The 23,163-nt window shown below is 38.2% G+C and overlaps 1 protein-coding gene across 1 annotated transcript in view; it reads left to right on the top strand.

Moving 5' to 3' along the window:
• LOC108796986 (probable phospholipid-transporting ATPase IM) overlaps positions 1-23,163 on the top strand; it is a 209,310-nt gene that overhangs the window by 122,563 nt on the left and 63,584 nt on the right. Inside the window, exons 9-11 of the mRNA XM_018568555.1 lie at positions 15,085-15,243; positions 16,133-16,221; positions 22,376-22,572. Coding sequence (XP_018424057.1) covers positions 15,085-15,243; positions 16,133-16,221; positions 22,376-22,572 — 445 coding nt within the window. The remainder of the gene's footprint in view (positions 1-15,084; positions 15,244-16,132; positions 16,222-22,375; positions 22,573-23,163) is intronic.

A 23,163-nucleotide genomic window follows, 5' to 3' on the forward strand; every position in this document is an offset into this window, starting at 1 on the left:
AAGAAGGCAGAGCACTTAACATTACACTACAGCTTAGACTGCTAACGGAAGCATATGAGGAAAGGTCTATGTCTTTTTTTTTTCTTCTCTTGTGTACAAGAATATGCAATTACACTTCATTACCCCATTACGTCATGATTTGGATATGGGACTGGATCTCTGAATAATAAAAAAAAAAATTGAAACAGTATTCTCTGCAATATTAAATCTGCAATCAAAGTAGAGAAATGTACTTGATTTGTTGGATGACATGCAAGCAACATTTTCAGTAACTGTAACTTACATTACACTGAAACAACAGCAAACATTTCACCAATTGTAGTTATCTTGTTAAATATTTGTCATTTATTATAGATAACATAATACAATATTTATCATTTTCTTTCCAATGTTTTGTTCCTAGCTGTCGATATGTTAAGTTAAACAACAAAACCCCCTATTCAACTGTTGCCACTTATGCCACACAAGAGGAAAATTAGTTTCTCCCTGAACCCCCCTTTTTCCACAAGTGCAGTCATATCAATTCCGTATATCAATATATTGCTCTCTTAGTATTTAAAGTTATTTAAAATAACTAAAGGCTATCAGTCATTCATTCTACTGATTTCCTTTAACACTACATGATCAGCTTGAAAATAATGGTAACTTTTCGAACGGTAAATAAAAAGATTGATAATTGAAAATCATTGATAATTGTTAATTATCAAAATATTGAAACAGGTGTTTTATCAAATGATTGGACTGATGAATGGGTGGCCAACATTACAAAAACATGTAAAATTCCAAGCGAATTAGCTGGCAAAATCTTCAAAATGTGCAAATTATCTACAGTAAAAGAAAAACTGTGAATTGATAGGTTACACTAAACATCATACTTTGGGAGTTTAAAATTACTAATTATGGTAATGGTTTTTCCTTAAAGCTGAACTTCAGGCAAACAACTAAATACACAGATAAAATAAAAGTAGTAAATAGGAGGTGTTTTACCTCCCAATCAATCCGTATTTCTCTTCATACACTCCCTGAGATTTATAGATGTGCAACACATCACAACACTGTCTGGCAGGGCAGGAGACCTGTCTTTTTCTGCTGCAGTTAAGTAATGCTTACAGATATTGTCCCTCCCCAGTCTGTGACTTGGCATTAAAAGAGGGGAATTGGCAGATTGATGAGCAATGCAGCATGCTTCTCCCTCTCCCCCCATCTGAGCTCTGCTATACAGTACGCTGCCAGAGGCTGATACCAAGTCAAATTCAGATACTTGTACTGCCTGCATTTAAAAAGAAAAAAATACGTTTAAAATGTACTATTGAAAACCGAACTACAATAATGTGTGTCTTTTCTAGCAGTCTAGAGTTTGGTTTAAAGTGCATTTCCACTTTTTCAAACTATTTTATATTTGTTACATGTTCCCATTCACATAGCATAAGCCAATTTTTTTAGGGCTGGTAATAATTAAAATTTTCGTGTTCGATTAATCGAAATCTTTTTTTAATAAATTAATCGATTAATTTTGATTCATTATAACACACATACAGATCCAACTACATTGGCCTATACACATACAGCACAGCAATGAAGTAATAAAATGAACTAGGATCACACTAATCCAGCACGTTATTGATCTCATGTGCCCCACTTAATATGACCGCTTGAGTGGGGCAACTCAGAATAATAACGTGCTGGATTACAAATGTATTTACATAGCAGAGTAAAACAGCAAAACCCTAAGGGTGATTTAAACATACTATAAGTATTAGCTTAATATTTGAAGTAGCAGCAACAGCATTCCATTTCAAGGAGTCCGGTGACGTCGATGTCCGTGACGTCACCGGATCTCCGACGGGACTCCCGGAAGCCGGCGGAGAGGTGAGTCTTTTTATTTTCGATCAAAATAATTGTAATCGATCAAACAGTTTAACGATTAATCGAGGAATTAATCGTTAATTTCCCCAGCTCTAAATTTTTTGTTTTTAAAATGCTTCTTGCTTTTTAAATTGCTTTTGCTTGGGTTACTTTGGCTTCTTAAGGGTTAAAATGTCTACTTGCTTTGACTTTTTTGTAATGTTAGGAGGGGCTGTGAGGCTTTAAAGGCATTCATGTTAATGAAGTTAATAAGAGAAGCACAATCCACACATTTCATTCCTAAGTCTTTCTATAAGGACAGGTCACTGTGAAGGTGCTCAGAAAAACCTGGAATCGGCTATGTTCCCTGCTACCGTAAAACATTTAAAACTTAAGAAATGTTTTTTAAACAATTATTTTTCGGTTTGCACAAATTTGACTGCAAAAGTGGAAATACAGTTTAAAGGAAACAAGGTATATTCTGTTCTTAAAAGCAGTTGCTTATATAAATTACAAAAATGTGTTTATTGTTAGAAGGAAACTAAGGCCCTTTATTTAAGTTATGAAGCAATATTAATTCATCTTGCAACTGCTGCGATGGGTCTGCATGCCTTCTACTTTTCCACTTTAACCTTCATCCTCTAATGTTTGTCGTGTGTCTTCAATCTTGTCTTGTCTGATCGAAATATTCAGCTGTTTTCTGCATCAGTTGAAACTATAATCAGAGTTGTGTCTTACCACACTATTAATTGACTAACAAAGGCTAAAAACTTGTTATACACAGAACATTTGGATCTCTGTGTTGTGTGGAGGAACATAGTAAATAGTAATTATTGAGGCAGCAAATGAATACATTCCAGCCCTCTTATTCATGCAGAAGAGTGGATGCAAGACAAAAGATACACAAAACTCTTTGATGTTGATCCACTTGATACTTAAATTTCTTGGTTGGATCTTTATAGTATTTTGCTTTCAAAGTGTGAATATGTGAACCAGAGCCCATGTAACTACCGCCCAGATGTTAGTAAATGGTGTCAAAGCAGCTGTTTTGTTTTGTTCCATTTTCATTAGTGAAAGGGACTGACTATGTCATTAGATGTGCTTACAATAAAACTGCTCTTAGAGTTAAAGTAAGTGCTTAGCATTACATTTGTGGCCTTCCATAAGTTTAAATGTCTTGCATACCTCAAAGAGGCTGAGAAGCTGCAGTGAAAAAACATTGTTATTGAGATTTTTAACATGTCAAACACAGCAAAGAGCTCTGTGATAACCTCTGATATATGCTGCTTGATTTCAATAAAGTCTCTGATGCTTGGATATGGGAATTCAAACCTTTTTCTTAATTTTGAATTGTACTCCTTTAGCTATGTAAAGCTGTGGTTTCACAATGCTCACGGAAGTGGATGCTGGCCAGATTCTGTGGCATAGCAGTATAAGTTTTCTAAGAAAGCTGCTGTGCTGTCAGTTTATTTCAGTATCATTGGATTATACTCCTGAATTCTACCTATAGATCCAGATGCCCATTAAGGGGGAAGTATAGTTTTGAGCAAACACATATTTTAGGCTACTTTTGCATTATTTATGTTAAATGCATATGCGCTTAACATAAATATGCATCGATAAAAAAATTTCCAGACCGAGTTCGAGTAACAATACTTTTCCTCAAATATTCGCCGATGCAAATTACGATACCTTTTTTTTGGTGTCATGTGACAGTTTTTCTAAAACACTAAAGACTGTTTTTAGGACAGTGATGAAGTGCCAGGGCTGAGTCACCTCCGCGACCCTGGTAGTTCTGCCACTGGCTCGAAGCTGTAGATGGACTACAAATCTCAGCAACACATTATATAGCAATGCAGAATGGCACCTGCTATAGAGGACTACAAATCCCAGCAATGCATTATGCAGCAAGGCAGAATAATGTGAAGTTACGTACTCTGTGTTGCTCACCAGTGCTGTGCGGTTTTTAGAAGGATGTGCGCAGGCTCACTAAGGCTGTGCACGGTCTCACCATGACTGTGCGGGGTCTCACCAGGACTGTGGCATCTCACCAGAGCTATGCGTGGCGTGTCCCCAAGGCTTTGTGCAGCCTCTCATTTGGGCTGTGCGGCATCTTGCTGGTGCAGGAGGAGGAAGAAGGAGGAGTTGTGCAGTCTGACTGGTGCTGTAAGCAGCGCCGCAAAGGTCCTCCCAAGGCTGCCAGGAGGTCCCCAGCAAGTGTGGGACCCTATGGCAGCCCCCCGTGTTTGAAAATTTAAAGCGCCGAATCGGCATTTAGTATCGGCGCATTTTCACAAGTACTTATGAAAATGGCCAGTATAAGTACCGATACTGGTATCGGTGCATCCCTAATGTTAACATCATTTTTATGTCACTTTACAACTTACAAGCTTCTTTTATAATTGTATTAAACAAATAGAATCACCTCATTCAGCCTCCCTGCAAAATTACCTAATTAATTCTTGCTTAACAACTATTGAGATATCAGGCACATAGGGGGTGCATTGGTTTTAATGTGTTGCTTGACTCACTATGTGGCACTGCAAATCAGGAGGCTTAAACTGTGTATGTAATGAGCAGATATGGATGCCCACATGCTCACACTGTGAAAAAAGCACCTGGGGGTTTGCGAAAAGGATCTCTGGACACAATGTAGCCATAGGGAATAAAGTACTTCTCCTCAGACAAACCCAGATTTGGTTCTCCAGATGAGTTGAGCATGGAGCCCAATAAGATTAAAGCAGGTGTGGAGTGGCCTGCCCCAAGAAATATTAGGGAAATTCAACAGTTTCTTGGAATTCTAACTTTTACAGAAAATTCATGAGGGGCTTCTCCAAAGTAAGAGCACCAATTACGCTGCTGACAAAAAAGGGGAGCCCCTTTTTATGGTCTCCTGAAGCGCTGGCTGCTTTTAGCAAACTAAAGTCTCTTGCGTTCGTACCAGACCCAGATCCTGGAGCGCTTTTTGTTGTTCTCAGCGAATAGGAGACCAGATTCAGCTGCATCCTTGCGCTTCACTCGTTTAGTGTCTTCAGCTTAAAAAGAGAATTATGACATAAAGAATTTTAGGAAATAAAGAAGTGTTGGTGATTAAGGAAGTTTTTTCTGAATGGAGACATCTGCTGGAAGGGGTCAATCGCTCTGTGACTGTTCTCACTTTTCGTAAAAACTTAGAATTCATCCGTTCTGCCAACATTTTGCTCTTCTACAGTTTCAACTTTATCTGGTATTGACCTAAGTAGGGGAATAGCAAGACAGATGCCTTATCATGGACTTTGTCCGTGCCCCTCCACAAAAGCAACCCTGGCTGTTCCATCGTGCCTCAAAATAACTTCCTAGGAGTTAGGAAGAACTTCCTAGTAGCTGAGCGGAGTACACTGAGCATAGTGTGTCACTTGCTCGGCACCTCGTCCATTAAAGAAATGTCATGCATTCTTTTTACAGAATGCAAGTCATACTGTCATTGGAGGAGGTGCAGACGATTGTCACAATCTCCCCTCCTCCAATTACAGTATGCCTTTCTGAATGGAGGAGGAGTCAAGCAAGTTACCCACTATGAATAGTGTACTCCAGCCCGAAATGTAAGTTCCAGCAGCAGATATTTGGAGCTTACTGTACTTTTAAGGGCTAAATGAAAGTAAAAGTTTTCTAGAAGCATGAGCATACACAAAATATATTTTTACAATTCAAATTTCCAAAAATAGTTTTTGATCAGAGTTCAACTTTAATTCCTAACCATATTACTAATCCTAAAACCCCAACCTAGCACGCTATCTGTATATTGGCTATAAGTCCTGCAGTAATAAAACTGTAGGTTTAAAAAATAACTTTCACAAAAACAAACCTATACATCAGCAGTGGAAAGTGTGTTTAAAAATGTATGGGCCAAATATGAGTGAGCTGAATTTATGAGCTTGTCTAAAACATGGCCATAGTGCCTAATTAACAATTATAATATACACCATATTTTTTATTGAAAGTTAAGTTTTGCTTTATGTAGACTTCTAGATTTTTATCATTTTAAATCATTTTAGGCCTAAGATTTCCAAGAAACAATTGAGTAAGGCAGTAAGGTAAGCTCATAGTTGGACTGACCATCGTTAACAGAATGACATTTGCATATCAGGTTAAAAATAACTAAGGTAATACATAAAAGCACTTATCCCATCACTAGCTTAAGCAAATGTGTAAACAGTATTACTTTCTTTAGAGGCAGGTAAAGGATCTTGTATCGTTGAAGGAATAGGTCTCCTAAAATAAATAATTGTGTCTTATGAATACCTCCTGTGCTTAGTATGGTTTCAGGATGGTAACATAATATTCCTTCAAATAAGACTACATCAGATGATACAAAATTGAGGCAAAAGCTTGTGTATAATGTTGCATGCTGATACAGGAAGTCACATATATAAATACACATATATAACACGTATACAAAGGAAAATATTATAATAAATATGTCACTGTGTTTTAATTTGATGTATAAATGGGGATTGAAATTGGGATAATAAAAAGGTCCAGTCAGATTCTTGAAGCTATATCCCATTTCTTTTTTCCTTTAGGTGTTTTATTTCCTAAAAGTAAACATTGTTTTTAATTATGAAAATACATTTCGGTAGTCAATTGGCTATTTGTTATTTTTATTTTTCATTTGTCGAGATTACTGGTTTGAGGATTACTGGATTGAGTATATCAGCTGAATCATTGTCCTGGACACCTCTGATCATTCAGAGGCATTACAAGCTCTGAGAGTGGCCATGAATAACAGGATGGAGGCTCACCAACCTGAGAGACCTATTCAAGATGGGGCAGTGGTAAACAATGGTGCAAAAGCTGTGAGGGAGAATGGTAGAAAGATGGCTTCTCAGCTAGCCTGCTTTGACCATATAAAGCCAAGAGACACTCGGCACAGCAATGCCATCCACCTGCCAATTCAGTGCAGCCAGCTGACTCCCCAGGATGGTAAGACTCATGACTATTAACTGCTTCTGATGCTACGTCAGGCCTGGGAGGTAACACTGATTCCCTGCCCTTGTTGAGTACATCTACTGATGTGCAGACTAGTACATAAACAAGGGGGAAAACAACATTAAAAGAGGTCCTAAATTCTGTACAGCAATATAATTCCTTTATTACTTCTCTCATGCTACAGATAGAGGGAGTTAGGGAAGTAATCTGTTTCGTTAAAGATGCCCTCCACAAAATTTGCAAACACATTTTGCCACTTAAAGGGAAAGTAAGTGATATAAAGTATACAATGATACCTGTTAAACAAAATGTCAGCCTGTCTTTACAAAATCTATTTCTAATGCTGAAAAGCTACATAATATAGATAATATGCTTCTCTATATAACAGAATTACCGATCTCCCTGAAAAAGTCTGAGGGGAATAATCCTACAGATTACGCTGAGAAATGGCTTTTGGCCCTATTTGGAAAAATGTGCTTACATCTGCACACACTACAGCTGCTGTAGAAAGTGCCCTTTTATTATACAAGATAAAATGTTGCCTATAAAATCTTTATCTACCTTATGCTATGATCAAGCTCTGTTAAGGGTTGTGATGAAAAGTAGTAGATGTTTTGTTCTAGACTGGCCTTGGGTTTTCTTCATTTTTCTTTTTATGTCTTTGGGGCTTGTTTGAATGTTTATTTTAAACACTCACATAAGGATTTATTTTATGAAAGCTATATGTCAAGCTATCAGTAGTATATCAGCCTTGTTCAAAATGGTTACACGGCAATACTGTCTTTTTTTTAAATGCTAAAACTGTGGAATTCCAAATATGTCTCCCACCTCTCATCAGCACAGGAGTTGTTCATTTTGATGGGCATGCATTCAAGACCTAATGTTGCTCTAATTTGAATTTGATTAGCTTGGATTTTTTTTTTTTAGTTGAGAGCCAAATTGTTGCAAGTTCAGATGAACAGGAGCGATAAAGTTGGAAGTGGAATGGTTTGTAATGAGGGTAAAGTTTATTGTTTTTGGATTTTAACCATGGCATTAGCAGTGATTACACTTTGAAATCTGCTGTGGTGCACCATTTGCAGATGTTGTGTAATGCATTATCATTGAAGTATATTAACATTCACAAATCATTTTACAGTTTGTAACCAAAAAACTATTTTAGTTCAAACTTTCACGCTTATCATAAATTCAAAACATTTACAATATTTGACATAAAACTCTGCTATATATTTTAAGAAATAAAATCTAAAGTAAGGTTTAAATCGAAAGCTTTTCTTTTATATATTTTGTTAGTCCAATAAGAAAGGTATCATTGCACACTGCAATACTACGTTTTTTTTTAACGTCATGTACACACACACACACACACACACACACACGCAGTAATATATATAATGGCAGCAGTCAGATAAAAATGTCTGGGATCAAGTGTAGTACCAAAGGTTGTCCTCTAGGGGGAAGTGCTGAGAGAGCTGGAGGCTTGGAGGTAACAAGCCCAGCTGAAGCTAGTTGGCTTGTTAGGGCCTCTACAAGTACTCCCAGCCTCCTAAGAAAGGAGTTCCACCCTGGAACCAGTCTGTGTGTCTGGTGGACTAGGGATCAGCTAGCCAGTGTGGCAAAAGACTAGCCTGGGTTGCAATCCCCCTGTGTGGTGAAGAGACAAGCCTGTGTGGCAAAGAAGACAAGAACAGCCTGTGTAACAAATGTGTTGGATACAACCTGTGTGGGAAAGGTTTTTTTAAAGGAACAATCCGAAGTCGGTGAGACTGTGAAACTGTTATTTTGCTGACAGAAAAGCTGTACTTTATGCTTGAAAACCCCTGCAAGGGAAAACCAGTGTGGACTTTTTGAGTTTGAGTCAATAAAAGCAGGCAAAGAAGCCCTTAAAAAGAAGTGAGTGACCAATCAGGAAACCGGGAGGCACGTTATGACCCGTCTCCCGGCTCCCTGATTGGCTAGCAAGCCAGCTTCACTTGTTGTAGTATACGAACAGGCCACACTATCCAGAGAATTCTAATACTTCAGACTTTATTGAAATTCACAGCAAATCCAGTATAACAGTGAATAGCGGTGCTGGTATTTGCTGCTTTATACACTTTTATTCACTGTTATACTGGATTTGCTGTGAATTTCAATAAAGTCTGAAGTATTGGAATTCTCTGGATAGTGCGGTCTGTTCGTATACTACTACATTCCAAGGTGGAGACGCACCTATTAGACCAGCACCTGCAGAGTCCTGATGGTAGCTAAGGAATTGGAGCAGTGAGATTTCCTTTGGCTCTACAGCTTAATTTGTTGCTAGGCAGCCTGACTTCCTGACCAATCAGGAACCCGGGAGGCAGGTCATTACGCGCTGCCCGGTATCCTGATTGGTTAGAAAGCCAGGCCGCATAGCAACAAGTGAAGCCGGCTTCTTCGCTAATCAGGAAGCTGGGAGGCGGGTCATGACCCACCACCCAGCTTTCTGATTGGAAAGGAATCCGGCTCCATGTTCCCTCTGCACTGCCAGTCAGGAAAAAAACCCTCTGAGTGGAAGTTCCAGTAATCTAGCATTTGGACAAGTACTCGCCCAATACTCTGTATCAGCACCGATACCATTACTTAGTTTCGTTGCATGTTTGCAGTATGTGATAATAGTTTGGAGTTAAAAAGGGATGCAAATAAAGATCAAGAGGGGAGCTTGAGGGAGTTTTGTATAGAGGAAAACTACAATATTTCTTCAGTTGTGATAAAGCTGTGTATTTAGTTTCATAATAGGCCCTTTAACTATTTAGATATCATCCTAGCTCGGATTAAAGCAGAAGTCCTGCCAAAATTAACCAGATGAAAAGGAATACAAAATAGGTTTTGGTGCAATATTCCCTTTTAATTCAAAGATTCTCCACTCTTTTTCTTCCTCTGAGCCCAGGTTATCATGGCCCCACCCAGCCTGTTACTGGGCAGTGGAAGAAGAAGCAGCATAGTAATGGGCTCATCCCCTCTATCACTCTGCTCCTTCCTTCTATCAGTATGCTCCTTGTCACTAATTGGTTCCTTGTGTTGCTTCTTTCTTTCACATTCCAGCCCATCTGCACATAGACTACAAGAGACTGATGACATCATTCTGCATTGTTCTAGATTTAGTACTGGGGACTCACATATCATGAACTGTAAAGTTAAAGGGTATGATTGTTCATTTTCAGATGATCAGGTTCACCTATACATAGTCAACTTTACTTGTCCTTTGCTGTTCCCCGTTCACCTAAACGGTGAAACCGGTTTTAACTTTTAGTTATTTTATGCATTGGTGGAGATAGACAATATTTGGTTTCTACTTACTCATTTTTACTGCTGCTCCCTACTGATGTTTGTGTATATTAAAGTCAAGGATGCTCCCAAGTTGCTAGATAAGTCATTGTTATAAGTAATTCAGTTAAACCCATAGGCTTTATTTTCTTCCTTTTACAGCACTGTCTTGCAATAAAATTCACATCTCTTAGACATACAGTACTTGGTAGCACATATACATTGATTGATCAAAGTCATGCCACTAAAGAAAGTGTATAAAATAAAATTGCTAATTTCCTAAAGTGGTAATGCTATTTTCTTCAGAAATTTACCTTTTTACTTGACTGTTTACATGTATTTCAAACTTCTTGTAACTTCAAGAAATTCTGAGCAGCTCTGTACTCCTGTAGTGTAATCAAAGTAATGATGATCTTGTGCAGTAGGCACCATAAGATGTACAGTAGATCCAAGAATACTGTTTCTTGGATTACGTTAATATAAGTACAGAGTTTCTTTAAAGCTTGCGCAATCTTAAACCAACCAGGAAAAAAGTGTTTGATTTGCTTAAGTTTAAAAAAATAAATGAAACGCACACATGGCAGATTTTCAGAATTTACGTCCAAGAACTGTAAATTTAGAGCTTGTCACATTCCTGCAACATTTCGAATGCATCATCATTGCTTGTGTGAGTTTGGAAAATATTTAGTCCAAAGCTTAAATAAAGTAAATAAAATAAAGGTCAAATTAAATAAGCAAAAACAGGATTATAATGTACGACTGATTCAGAAGCATATTCTGTGAAAGTTGTTTTTCTGTTTTACAGGTATACATTAAAAGAGAACTAAGGAGTAAAATTACATACTGTATCTGTTTAATTTGTAAAACACAATACAAAATAAAGTAGATGATTTGTCCATAACAACTAGTAACATTCCCGCTTTCATTTCCCTGGTTCATACATAAAAAGTAAAAGCAATATGTTTGAAGTGGTCAACACCAACCAACCTTAATATGTATTGCTTCTGACTTGAAGAAGAGAGGTTCACTCTCGAAAGCTTTTCTTTTATATATTTTGTTAGTCCAATAAGAAAGGTATCATTGCACACTGCAATACTACGTTTTTTTTTAACGTCATGTACACACACACACACACACACACACACACGCAGTAATATATATAATGGCAGCAGTCAGATAAAAATGTCTGGGATCAAGTGTAGTACCAAAGGTTGTCCTCTAGGGGGAAGTGCTGAGAGAGCTGGAGGCTTGGAGGTAACAAGCCCAGCTGAAGCTAGTTGGCTTGTTAGGGCCTCTACAAGTACTCCCAGCCTCCTAAGAAAGGAGTTCCACCCTGGAACCAGTCTGTGTGTCTGGTGGACTAGGGATCAGCTAGCCAGTGTGGCAAAAGACTAGCCTGGGTTGCAATCCCCCTGTGTGGTGAAGAGACAAGCCTGTGTGGCAAAGAAGACAAGAACAGCCTGTGTAACAAATGTGTTGGATACAACCTGTGTGGGAAAGGTTTTTTTAAAGGAACAATCCGAAGTCGGTGAGACTGTGAAACTGTTATTTTGCTGACAGAAAAGCTGTACTTTATGCTTGAAAACCCCTGCAAGGGAAAACCAGTGTGGACTTTTTGAGTTTGAGTCAATAAAAGCAGGCAAAGAAGCCCTTAAAAAGAAGTGAGTGACCAATCAGGAAACCGGGAGGCACGTTATGACCCGTCTCCCGGCTCCCTGATTGGCTAGCAAGCCAGCTTCACTTGTTGTAGTATACGAACAGGCCACACTATCCAGAGAATTCTAATACTTCAGACTTTATTGAAATTCACAGCAAATCCAGTATAACAGTGAATAGCGGTGCTGGTATTTGCTGCTTTATACACTTTTATTCACTGTTATACTGGATTTGCTGTGAATTTCAATAAAGTCTGAAGTATTGGAATTCTCTGGATAGTGCGGTCTGTTCGTATACTACTACATTCCAAGGTGGAGACGCACCTATTAGACCAGCACCTGCAGAGTCCTGATGGTAGCTAAGGAATTGGAGCAGTGAGATTTCCTTTGGCTCTACAGCTTAATTTGTTGCTAGGCAGCCTGACTTCCTGACCAATCAGGAACCCGGGAGGCAGGTCATTACGCGCTGCCCGGTATCCTGATTGGTTAGAAAGCCAGGCCGCATAGCAACAAGTGAAGCCGGCTTCTTCGCTAATCAGGAAGCTGGGAGGCGGGTCATGACCCACCACCCAGCTTTCTGATTGGAAAGGAATCCGGCTCCATGTTCCCTCTGCACTGCCAGTCAGGAAAAAAACCCTCTGAGTGGAAGTTCCAGTAATCTAGCATTTGGACAAGTACTCGCCCAATACTCTGTATCAGCACCGATACCATTACTTAGTTTCGTTGCATGTTTGCAGTATGTGATAATAGTTTGGAGTTAAAAAGGGATGCAAATAAAGATCAAGAGGGGAGCTTGAGGGAGTTTTGTATAGAGGAAAACTACAATATTTCTTCAGTTGTGATAAAGCTGTGTATTTAGTTTCATAATAGGCCCTTTAACTATTTAGATATCATCCTAGCTCGGATTAAAGCAGAAGTCCTGCCAAAATTAACCAGATGAAAAGGAATACAAAATAGGTTTTGGTGCAATATTCCCTTTTAATTCAAAGATTCTCCACTCTTTTTCTTCCTCTGAGCCCAGGTTATCATGGCCCCACCCAGCCTGTTACTGGGCAGTGGAAGAAGAAGCAGCATAGTAATGGGCTCATCCCCTCTATCACTCTGCTCCTTCCTTCTATCAGTATGCTCCTTGTCACTAATTGGTTCCTTGTGTTGCTTCTTTCTTTCACATTCCAGCCCATCTGCACATAGACTACAAGAGACTGATGACATCATTCTGCATTGTTCTAGATTTAGTACTGGGGACTCACATATCATGAACTGTAAAGTTAAAGGGTATGATTGTTCATTTTCAGATGATCAGGTTCACCTATACATAGTCAACTTTACTTGTCCTTTGCTGTTCCCCGTTCACCTAAACGGTGAAACCGGTTTTAACTTTTAGTTATTTTATGCATTGGTGGAGATAGACAATATTTGGTTTCTACTTACTCATTTTTACTGCTGCTCCCTACTGATGTTTGTGTATATTAAAGTCAAGGATGCTCCCAAGTTGCTAGATAAGTCATTGTTATAAGTAATTCAGTTAAACCCATAGGCTTTATTTTCTTCCTTTTACAGCACTGTCTTGCAATAAAATTCACATCTCTTAGACATACAGTACTTGGTAGCACATATACATTGATTGATCAAAGTCATGCCACTAAAGAAAGTGTATAAAATAAAATTGCTAATTTCCTAAAGTGGTAATGCTATTTTCTTCAGAAATTTACCTTTTTACTTGACTGTTTACATGTATTTCAAACTTCTTGTAACTTCAAGAAATTCTGAGCAGCTCTGTACTCCTGTAGTGTAATCAAAGTAATGATGATCTTGTGCAGTAGGCACCATAAGATGTACAGTAGATCCAAGAATACTGTTTCTTGGATTACGTTAATATAAGTACAGAGTTTCTTTAAAGCTTGCGCAATCTTAAACCAACCAGGAAAAAAGTGTTTGATTTGCTTAAGTTTAAAAAAATAAATGAAACGCACACATGGCAGATTTTCAGAATTTACGTCCAAGAACTGTAAATTTAGAGCTTGTCACATTCCTGCAACATTTCGAATGCATCATCATTGCTTGTGTGAGTTTGGAAAATATTTAGTCCAAAGCTTAAATAAAGTAAATAAAATAAAGGTCAAATTAAATAAGCAAAAACAGGATTATAATGTACGACTGATTCAGAAGCATATTCTGTGAAAGTTGTTTTTCTGTTTTACAGGTATACATTAAAAGAGAACTAAGGAGTAAAATTACATACTGTATCTGTTTAATTTGTAAAACACAATACAAAATAAAGTAGATGATTTGTCCATAACAACTAGTAACATTCCCGCTTTCATTTCCCTGGTTCATACATAAAAAGTAAAAGCAATATGTTTGAAGTGGTCAACACCAACCAACCTTTTCTGAGGTTTCCATAGGAGCCTTGGAAATCACTTGACCTTTTTATAAATGACCATACACCGCTGGTATTTTGTGATGTGCCCATTGGATCTGATTAAAAGAAAGTTGATTAAAAGTGTGAGTGTTCCCAGAAATGAGCAGTCATATGCTGTCTTGGAATTAGTCACTTGCAGTAGACCCAAAGAATATGGGTTTTATTTTATATTTAAGAATAGTGGTCCATGCAAGTATCTCCTTCATATCCCTGTGGCACACTGTGCACGAGTTTAGGCACTGAAACAGCCCAAAATTAACATCCAGTTATTTAACTTTTAACTGCTTCAATCTTGTCAGCAGTAATTTGTGACAGATATGTAAACCATGGCTTCTATAATGTGCATTTATATAAACTTCCATTGCCATCTATATATACTGTATGTTTAACAAACCTGGAGTTTATTGCTCACTCTATTTACCTGCACAAAAGATAGCTCTGCACATGAGCCTCCTTAGAAATTGTTTCCCTGCTGCCTTCAATCAGATAAATTTTTGCACTTGAAAATGACAGTAAATATTATAAAGCGGAACTGCAGCATGGCCAAGGGTTGGCCTCCCTTGCCATAATATGCAGATATGCATAGCAGAATTGCATATTATGGCAGACCTAACTCTTGGTTTGCCCTCCTCCAGTGTTGACAGCTCCAGTATTTTGCTCCATCCAATGCCGCTGCCATCTTCTGCGACATTTCTTCTTCCACTGATGATGTAACTCCTGCACATGCACTTTTGAGTTACTTTCAGGTTACATCATCCCAGCACTTCAGTTACAATAGTGTGGCAACAGGTATGAGTTAACGGTATGGCATCATATACAAATGTTTTTCTTGATTGGTGTAAGCAGATAAATCCTTGTTTTGTTTATCCTTCAGATAAAATTGAATGATAATAAATTCTCTTTTTATAGGGGAAGTCTTGTGTGAACCTCCAAACAACAAGCTTGACAAGTTTAATGGAACACTAATCTGGAAAGACAGCAAGTATTCATTAAATAATGGCAAGATGCTGTTGAGAGGATGTGTCCTCAGAAACACTGAATGGTGCTTTGGAATGGTCATTTTTGCAGGTAACTTGCCAGTGTGTTAATTTTTTTTTCTACTTCTCTGATTACCCCTGACATATTGTAAAATAAGGAGCTGAAGATGTTACCTCTCAGTTACTTTTCCTTATTTACTTACAGTTTTCTAGAGGTAAGTGAAAAGTATAATAAATATTAGTGTAAAATTGATCCCATTATTATTATTTTTTTTTGTTAACTCTCGCTTTTTGTTTTTTCCTTTCTCTAGCTATGTAATTGTGTAATGTTCATTTTCTAAGAATCCTCACTATTTTTACTCCTAGATTAACATATCATAAGTAGATTCATAAAAGTGAAAATATGGAAGAAACAGTGAACTTGATAAATAAAATTATGGTTTCTGAAACCTGAACTTGAATTTTTTATTAAACTTTGGAATTTTACATGCTTTTCAGTAAGCTTGCATTACTGTGGGAAATGCATAAGTGTATGTTTCAGTTTCAGCATGCTTATATTAATGCAATTCAGATGTGCTGATCTCTGTTGTGTTGCATTTGCATTGGTTCAAGGTTACCTAAGATCATAGGTTCATAGTCCCAACAATTTTCATAATTAAATTCAGGAAATTAGTCAAGCTTCAGCATGCAGTAATGTGTAGGGTAGTGCTAATAGGTGCCCACCACGCAGTAGGTTTATTAGCAACAGTGAGACATTTTGACAGTTTGTGACCATTACAAAAATATGTGTAAACTGCAGACTAGATTGGGACCTTTGTGTTCGTTTTAGCTTCCAGGTTCCAGTGAATTCATAGGGTGTTCTGTTTCCTGAATTATTCTATTCTAACCATTTAAATTTTTTTGGTACTCCAAAACATTTTTGAACTCATGAATATAAGGTGGCCTTTCAATGAAATTTCCTTGGTTTTATATTTTTGCAGGGCCAGATACTAAATTAATGCAGAACAGTGGTAAAACTAAATTTAAAAGAACCAGCATTGATCGACTAATGAATACTCTAGTTTTATGGGTAAGTTTTGCTTAAAGAAATAGTAGATGGTGTATTTATATTTGTCTGTATCTATTGCTATAAAATTATGTTTAGAAGGGGTAAGTCTTGGCATTCAAAATAGATCTAGACTAACTGAGAAGTAATTGTTGAACTAAATTATTACCATTTAAGGCTGGGTTAAATGTATTTCTTTATAGTCTATTGAGGGACATGGGGATATTTGTAAATCATAGATGTGTGGGCTATGTTGCTGCCTTTAGGAGGTACACACTGGCAAACAGATAAAAATATCAAAACCCCGCTACTAATCATCATGCTGAGGAAAATTCTATCTGTATTTTTTTCTCTCATTAACACTCGTAGATGTTTTTTCTCTTCAATTAAGACTAGGCACTAGGCTCTACTTGTGGAGCCTACTAGAGACCTAGGGTACTTGTTAGTTAGCCGTAGATCACTTTACAGGTTCAGGGCTGTGTCACTGCCACTGGTTGTCTTTGAAGACCTTACAGTCCCCAAGCCTAGAACAGTGGCTCCTCTTTGAGTGTGACCCTGTCCCTTTCACTCATTTAATGAGCAGGTTGTGACACAGAAACAGCAAGAATTGCATCAATGCACTCAGTCATAAAGGTGGCCATACACTGCTTAGATTTTCAAAAGAAGTTCCGTACGAAAGAACTTTCTTTTGAATTTCTATTAGTTGATGGGGTCAAATCAACGATCGATTTCGACCATAGTGACAAAAAAAGTTGAAGGAGCAGGATGGAAAATCTTTCTTGAGCGAACAAAATTCTAACAGTGAATGTGATTTTCATTTGGGAAACTCCATTCATTCCAAAATAGAATGTTAAAATGTTGTTTGACATTCGTCAAGTGCCTGATGGCATTATCGGTAAAGAAAGATCTTTCGTTCTGAAATCTACTAGTGTATTACCAGCTTTAGGCTTAATTTTTAAACCTTCCCACCTTTTTTTTCTGAGACAACGCAATCAGCCTGTGAGATCTCAACAGCACTGTGCGTAAGCACCTCACTGGATTTCACGCCCTTCTGGAGGAAAGAAAACTTGTCCTGCTGCTTTTCCTGATTGAAATCACCATGTGGATTCTCCAGTTTGATCCACTGCCTGCCTTTAGTGGTGTTGTCAGCTCTACCTATACTTCACTCCACCTCAGTCTGCTGTGGTTTGGAAGTACGCAAGGCCTTGCCTCTATTTTTGCCTTCGTTTTTTAACACAGCAACCTACAGGTGCATTATATCTTTTAAAAGACGTTAAGAGGACAGTCCTGTTCAAGTGACCTTGTTCCATGATCCCTTACTATTTCTGGGGGCAATTCATCTGTAGTAAAAATCCTGGGAGCCCTATTTATATAGGTACGTCCTTGTCACCAGTTACTGTTTCGCATGGCAGCTATGTCTGTCCATGTGTGCAGGTCATTCTGCTACATGTTTGGGACATAGATTATACATTTAAACAACATCTTATTGACTTGCCCTTTCAGGGAAAGCATCTTCTTGGTGATGCTCTTAAAAGTGGCATACCCAACCGTCTTAAATTTCGTTCCGGGTGCCCATTTCACTGTAGGAGATCTGGTGATGACGTAGAAGGATTCTAGTCTACAGCTACACTAACTCTTAAAGAGCCTTACTCTTTTTCCTATGTGGACCACAGATTTTGCAGCTGTAAACCTTCTATTTAAAACCATACCCCCCATTTTACCATTACAAAATTTTTCTGGAAACTACATTTCAGTCTTAAGGCTCAGGTTCACCTGCAGTTTTTACTCTGATCTTGAAATTTTTCTTCATTTTTTGGATCTCAGTACCTCATTGTACGTAATCCTGAATTATGTAGGCTCTCTTCACCCTGGGACTTTATTCTTCTATGTTACCTGGAGCCTGGTTTGGGGTATTCTTCCCCTTCTTTTACTAAAGAGTCTATTTAATTTTTGGATTACTACACTCTAGTGAAGCTTATATCTCCTGAGACCTGTCTTTCTTAAGAGGGATCTCTCGATCTACATGGTTGATAGACATCATCTGACTTGAGCTTCTGAAGGATTCGGGTCATTATCACAGCACTGACTATTACGTCCCAAATAGTCCTCCTTGCTTCCCCTTCGTAGAATTCTTCATAGATTCTTACTGAGATGTTTCAGTGTCCTAGTTTATGGACGTTTCATGTTATAATAAGGTAATTTCTCTTTAGTATAACAAACACTATCCCATTTTCCTTCTAAGGGATTGTAAGACTAATGGGAACTCATTAAAATGTTTCCTTTTGTAGTGTCCCTCAGTACGTATTTGTTTCTTGAGTTGCAGACTCTGGTTTTTGGACTATGCACAGTTGATCCGTGATCTAACAGATCCTATGTTCTTATACTGGTTTCTAGAAAGGATGGTAATTCTCTTTTCCCTTCTCATTCATCTTTAAACTTTTTCTTTATCTGTGCATATGCGTCAGTCTTTATATTGAATCCCCCTTCTTTCTGCAGGCATTCTAAGACTTCACCTTTCACGGCTGAAGTCTGTTTCTTTATGCCAGACAGCAAAGCGGTTGTAGCTTATAAATAAATGTATTATTTATATTAATAATACAATTTATTTTTCTTCCTCTGAAGGAAATATCAATTTGTTAGTTAAGTACCTCCCTGGAAGAGCAACAGACACAGTAATCTGATAATTAAATCTAAATACAGAGTTTCCTTAGCTGGTAAACTGATTTTATATGCGTATGTGTGTATATATGAGTATTTTGACTGTCCCACCTCTGTGTCAGCTGTTGGTGTAAGTGTAATGGTAAGCTATTGGTGAGGCGTCTCCTTCTCACCCATTCGTTCTGAGGTCCTTGTTTGTCTATTGCATTACTGTGTATCCTCACTTCCACTTCCTTAAAAGGGACTTGGCACTCCTACCCTTTTCTTTGTCATTAAAGGTCTCCTTTCCTCACTCCCATTAGATTGCTTATGAGAGGGCTGTTTTATTTTGGATCTCCCTTTTCCTGCATTCAAGGGTTAAGGGTATTCTGCACCAACCCCCAGCTGTTCATTGGTTTGACCTTTGATTGGAACATTCTTTGTCTGAAATTCCTTCCCTGAGTTTAAGGATGCCAATCCTAGGCTTCAGCTTTTACCATACAGTTTTTTGCCACCCCTCAGTTGAAACACTTTTGGACGTCTCACATGTCTTTGATGTACTATATCCCTCTGTCCCTTACTGCATGATGAGGAAAATAAGATTTTTGTACTTCTTTAAATCTAAATCTTTTTCTTGAAGTGCATTGTGGGACACAGGTCATTTACTTCTCTGTGTTTTGACCTTATGCACTGCTTGCTCACAAAACTGAGACATGACAGTTAGAGACGTGCTTATAGTGGGCTGGCCTTCAACTGTTTTTGTTGTTTGTTGTCCACCTCCGGAAGGCAGCAACATAACCCACACATCAATGATTTACTATGTCAAGAAATATATTTCATGGTAAGTACAAAATTTGAATTTTTTTCCTACCTGTAAATATATCAGTGAATATGATAGCTATAAATATGTACTCTATACTCCGGTGAGAAGATTCTCCTCCCTGCAGTTCCCATCCCTCTTCAGTTCAGATAATTTTCAATCAGATAATAAATTATTTATATTTGGCCTGCTGTGTTTCTATTAAGTCAGTGTCAACAAAAAAAAAATAGACTAGAATTTTTGAATGCAGATCTGTTGTAATGTTCAGGGCTGAATAGGGAGTCCAATTGTCCAAACCTGAATAATGTGTGAGTACCTGATGATGGAGATCTGATATGCTTGGGCACCTTAATATCAGTAGTTCTCTTCCACAACCCTCAAGTATCTTTAACAGATTAATCAGGATTTAACAATTAAAGCAAATCAACACCCTACCTTAGAGTCTGCATAAATACAGACAACCCAGTGTTAAAAGATCTCATAAGGGGCAAGTGTCACTTTCTCACCAAACTCAATTGTTAAAAGGATGCTGTGTCCAGCTTAGACCATCAGTAATGCACTGAAATCCAAATCAAAGTTCTTAGATGGGACCATAAGATTGTGCGTAATCCAAACACAAGTCAAAGTCAAAAACAACTAACCTTATGGTGTCATCTAAGAACTTTGTGCACTAAAAATTTGAATTACAGTGTACAGTACTGTGCAAAGGTTTTGGGCAGGTGTGAAAAAATGCGGTAAGAATGCTTTCAGAAATAAAAGTGTTAATAGTTTATTTGATCAATTACCAAAATGGCATTCTTACTTTACTTCATCTTTTGGTCTAAAGGTGCCCATACACTGCACGATTATCGTACGATAATCGTATGCGATCGGTTTTTCGTACGATAATCGAGCAGTGTGAACGGAGACGTGCGACCGTTTCTACTGTACGGTCGCACGTCTTCTGTCGAACCAGCATGTTCGAAAACCAGCCGGGAATCGTACGATTCTCGGCTGGTTAGAACGGTGCTCGGAAGATAAATGCTGAACGGGCCGGTGTGCGCACACTGCCCGTTCAGCATTGCGGTCATCGGAAGCCCGCCCCTCAGGGGGGTGGGCTTGCGATGATCGAGAGTGCGATCTGCCTGTCCAAGATAGGCAGATCGTACGTTTTTTTAATCCCTTTACAACCATCGCAAGACTAAAGTCTTGCGATGGTTGTAGAGTGTATGGCCACCTTTAGCTGGGCACAACATCCTTTAAACAATTTTCTTGAATCGTCCTTAAAATCTGTTAATTGTCCTTTAACCCCTTCATGACTGAGCTAGTTTTCAGTTTCTGTTCATAAATGACTGATGCACTTTTTACATTTTTTGCTGTGTGATTCTTCCACAGCAGTAATATACTTTCTTACTAAATGTACCCACACATATTATATATAGTTTTTTAGAGGACAGATATAATTATATCACATATGGGTACCTAACCCCTCACTTAGTTTGAATAAAATAAAAAAATAACGAAAAAAAAACTTATTTTTTTTCTTGTCAGTTTATATCAAGCAGTCACTATGACTGCTTGATAAATTAACTTTATTTTATATTTTTTTGCTATTAGGCTGCTCCAAACTTAGGAACAGCTAATAATAACCTTAGAGACTGATCCTGACTTTAGTCAGATTCAGATCTCCCTAAAAGCTCTTTGATCGTGCCTAGACGATCAGAACTGATACATTTCACTCAAAAGATATACATTGTATCTTTTGAGTGAAATGTATCTAAACATCGCTCTCGAGCTGTTAAAACAAATAGCAGAGAGGTGAGTCACTGCTACCTCTCTGCTATTTTCAGCTGTCAAATACAGGATCGCAAATTGCATGTAACGGCTTCATTCTTTCATTAATGAAAGGTAGAAGCTTTTACAAAAAGCTTAATTATTTCATTAATGAATGCCTCAATACTGAGGCATTCATTAATGACTGGTAACTGCTGAGAATCAAAGTGCCGGGACGTACCCTGTACGTCTCCCGTCACGAAGGGGTTAAATCGTAAAACGTAATCTTTCAAAAACTGAACTCATGATTTTCCTCCCACCTGTGCACCTTCACCCAACTTTTCCATTGGGATTGATAACACTACTATCCCTCCCTCCCCCAATGCCAAAGTGCTGGGTGTCATCCTTCACTCGGACCTCACCTTTCTGCCCTACATCCAATCACTATCCAAATCCTGCCGCCTTCACCTTCATGACATCTCAAAAATACGCCCCTTACTTCCTAATTAAACCACACAGCTACTCATCCACTCACTTGTTATCTCTCATCCTGACTATTGCAACTCCCTCCTCATTGGCCTACCTCTACACAGGCTATCCCCTCTTCAGTTTATCATGAATTCTGCTGCTAGACTCATTCACCTAACTAACTGCTCTATGTCAGCCACCCCCCTCTGGCAATCCTTTCTCTTCCAATCGCCCAAAGGAATAAATTTGACAACCACTTACAAAGCCATCCACAACTCTGCCCCGGCTATATCTTCAACGTATCACCCTAACCATCCCCTCCGCTCTTCCAAAGACCTCCTGCTTTCTAGCTCCATTGTCAACTCCTCCCATGCTCACCTCTAGGACTTCTGTCTTGTTTTTTAAGTTTTGTATTATCTTTCTGGTGACAGTGGGTTCTGGAGACAGTTAAATATCTGTGCTCATTTTTACAGTTCTTTTTTTTTTCAATTTGTATTACAGATATTTGGTTTCCTGGTGTGCATGGGGATTATTTTAGCTGTTGGGAATTCTATTTGGGAGCACCATGTGGGCAGTCGTTTCAGAGTCTACTTATATTGGGAAGAGGTGGTTAATAGCGCTGTTTTCTCAGGATTCCTCACATTCTGGTCTTACATCATCATACTGAATACTGTAGTGCCCATTTCGCTTTACGTAAGGTAAGCCAAGGAGAAAATGCCTTTGAATTGCTTATTTTGTGTAATGATTACACTTAAACATGCACAGCCAAGAATTCAATTCTATATAAATCTGAGTTCTGCTCAAGTTACAGTCATCTGTTGCCAATTGTTGTGGGTCATGTGTAGGTTGCCTGTGTCTGGTTTAAATGATCAAATTATTAAGTCTAGAAGAAAATAAGAGTTAACAAATGGGAACTCAAAGTTCAGATTGTCATATCATACTGTGACTGCATTTGTTTTGATTTTAAGCCATATTGTTGAAATTTTATGTAACTTTTAGTTCTTTCAGCTGTAGCTTTGTAAGCTTTCCTCACCAGTAGTGAAATCAGCACTCCACAGTAAAATTAACTTTGTTTTTTCCTTTCTTATTAATGATCATTTTCATTGAATTGTGTCCACAATTTTGTTTCCCTCTTGCTTCATTCAGCAGCTGACAGGTAAGCAGTGGGGGCAGCATTGTCACTCCTGCACCTGAGCACCCAGGCTTGGCGTACCTCATATAATAGTCACTGTAGTATTGTCCCTTTGTCACCCTGCAGCTCACCCATTTAATTTAAGTTCTTGTTGCCC

This window comes from Nanorana parkeri, unplaced genomic scaffold (genome assembly GCF_000935625.1).
Source record: "Nanorana parkeri isolate BGI_ZX_2015 unplaced genomic scaffold, ASM93562v1 scaffold1207, whole genome shotgun sequence".
Classification (NCBI taxonomy): Eukaryota; Metazoa; Chordata; class Amphibia; order Anura; family Dicroglossidae; genus Nanorana; species Nanorana parkeri.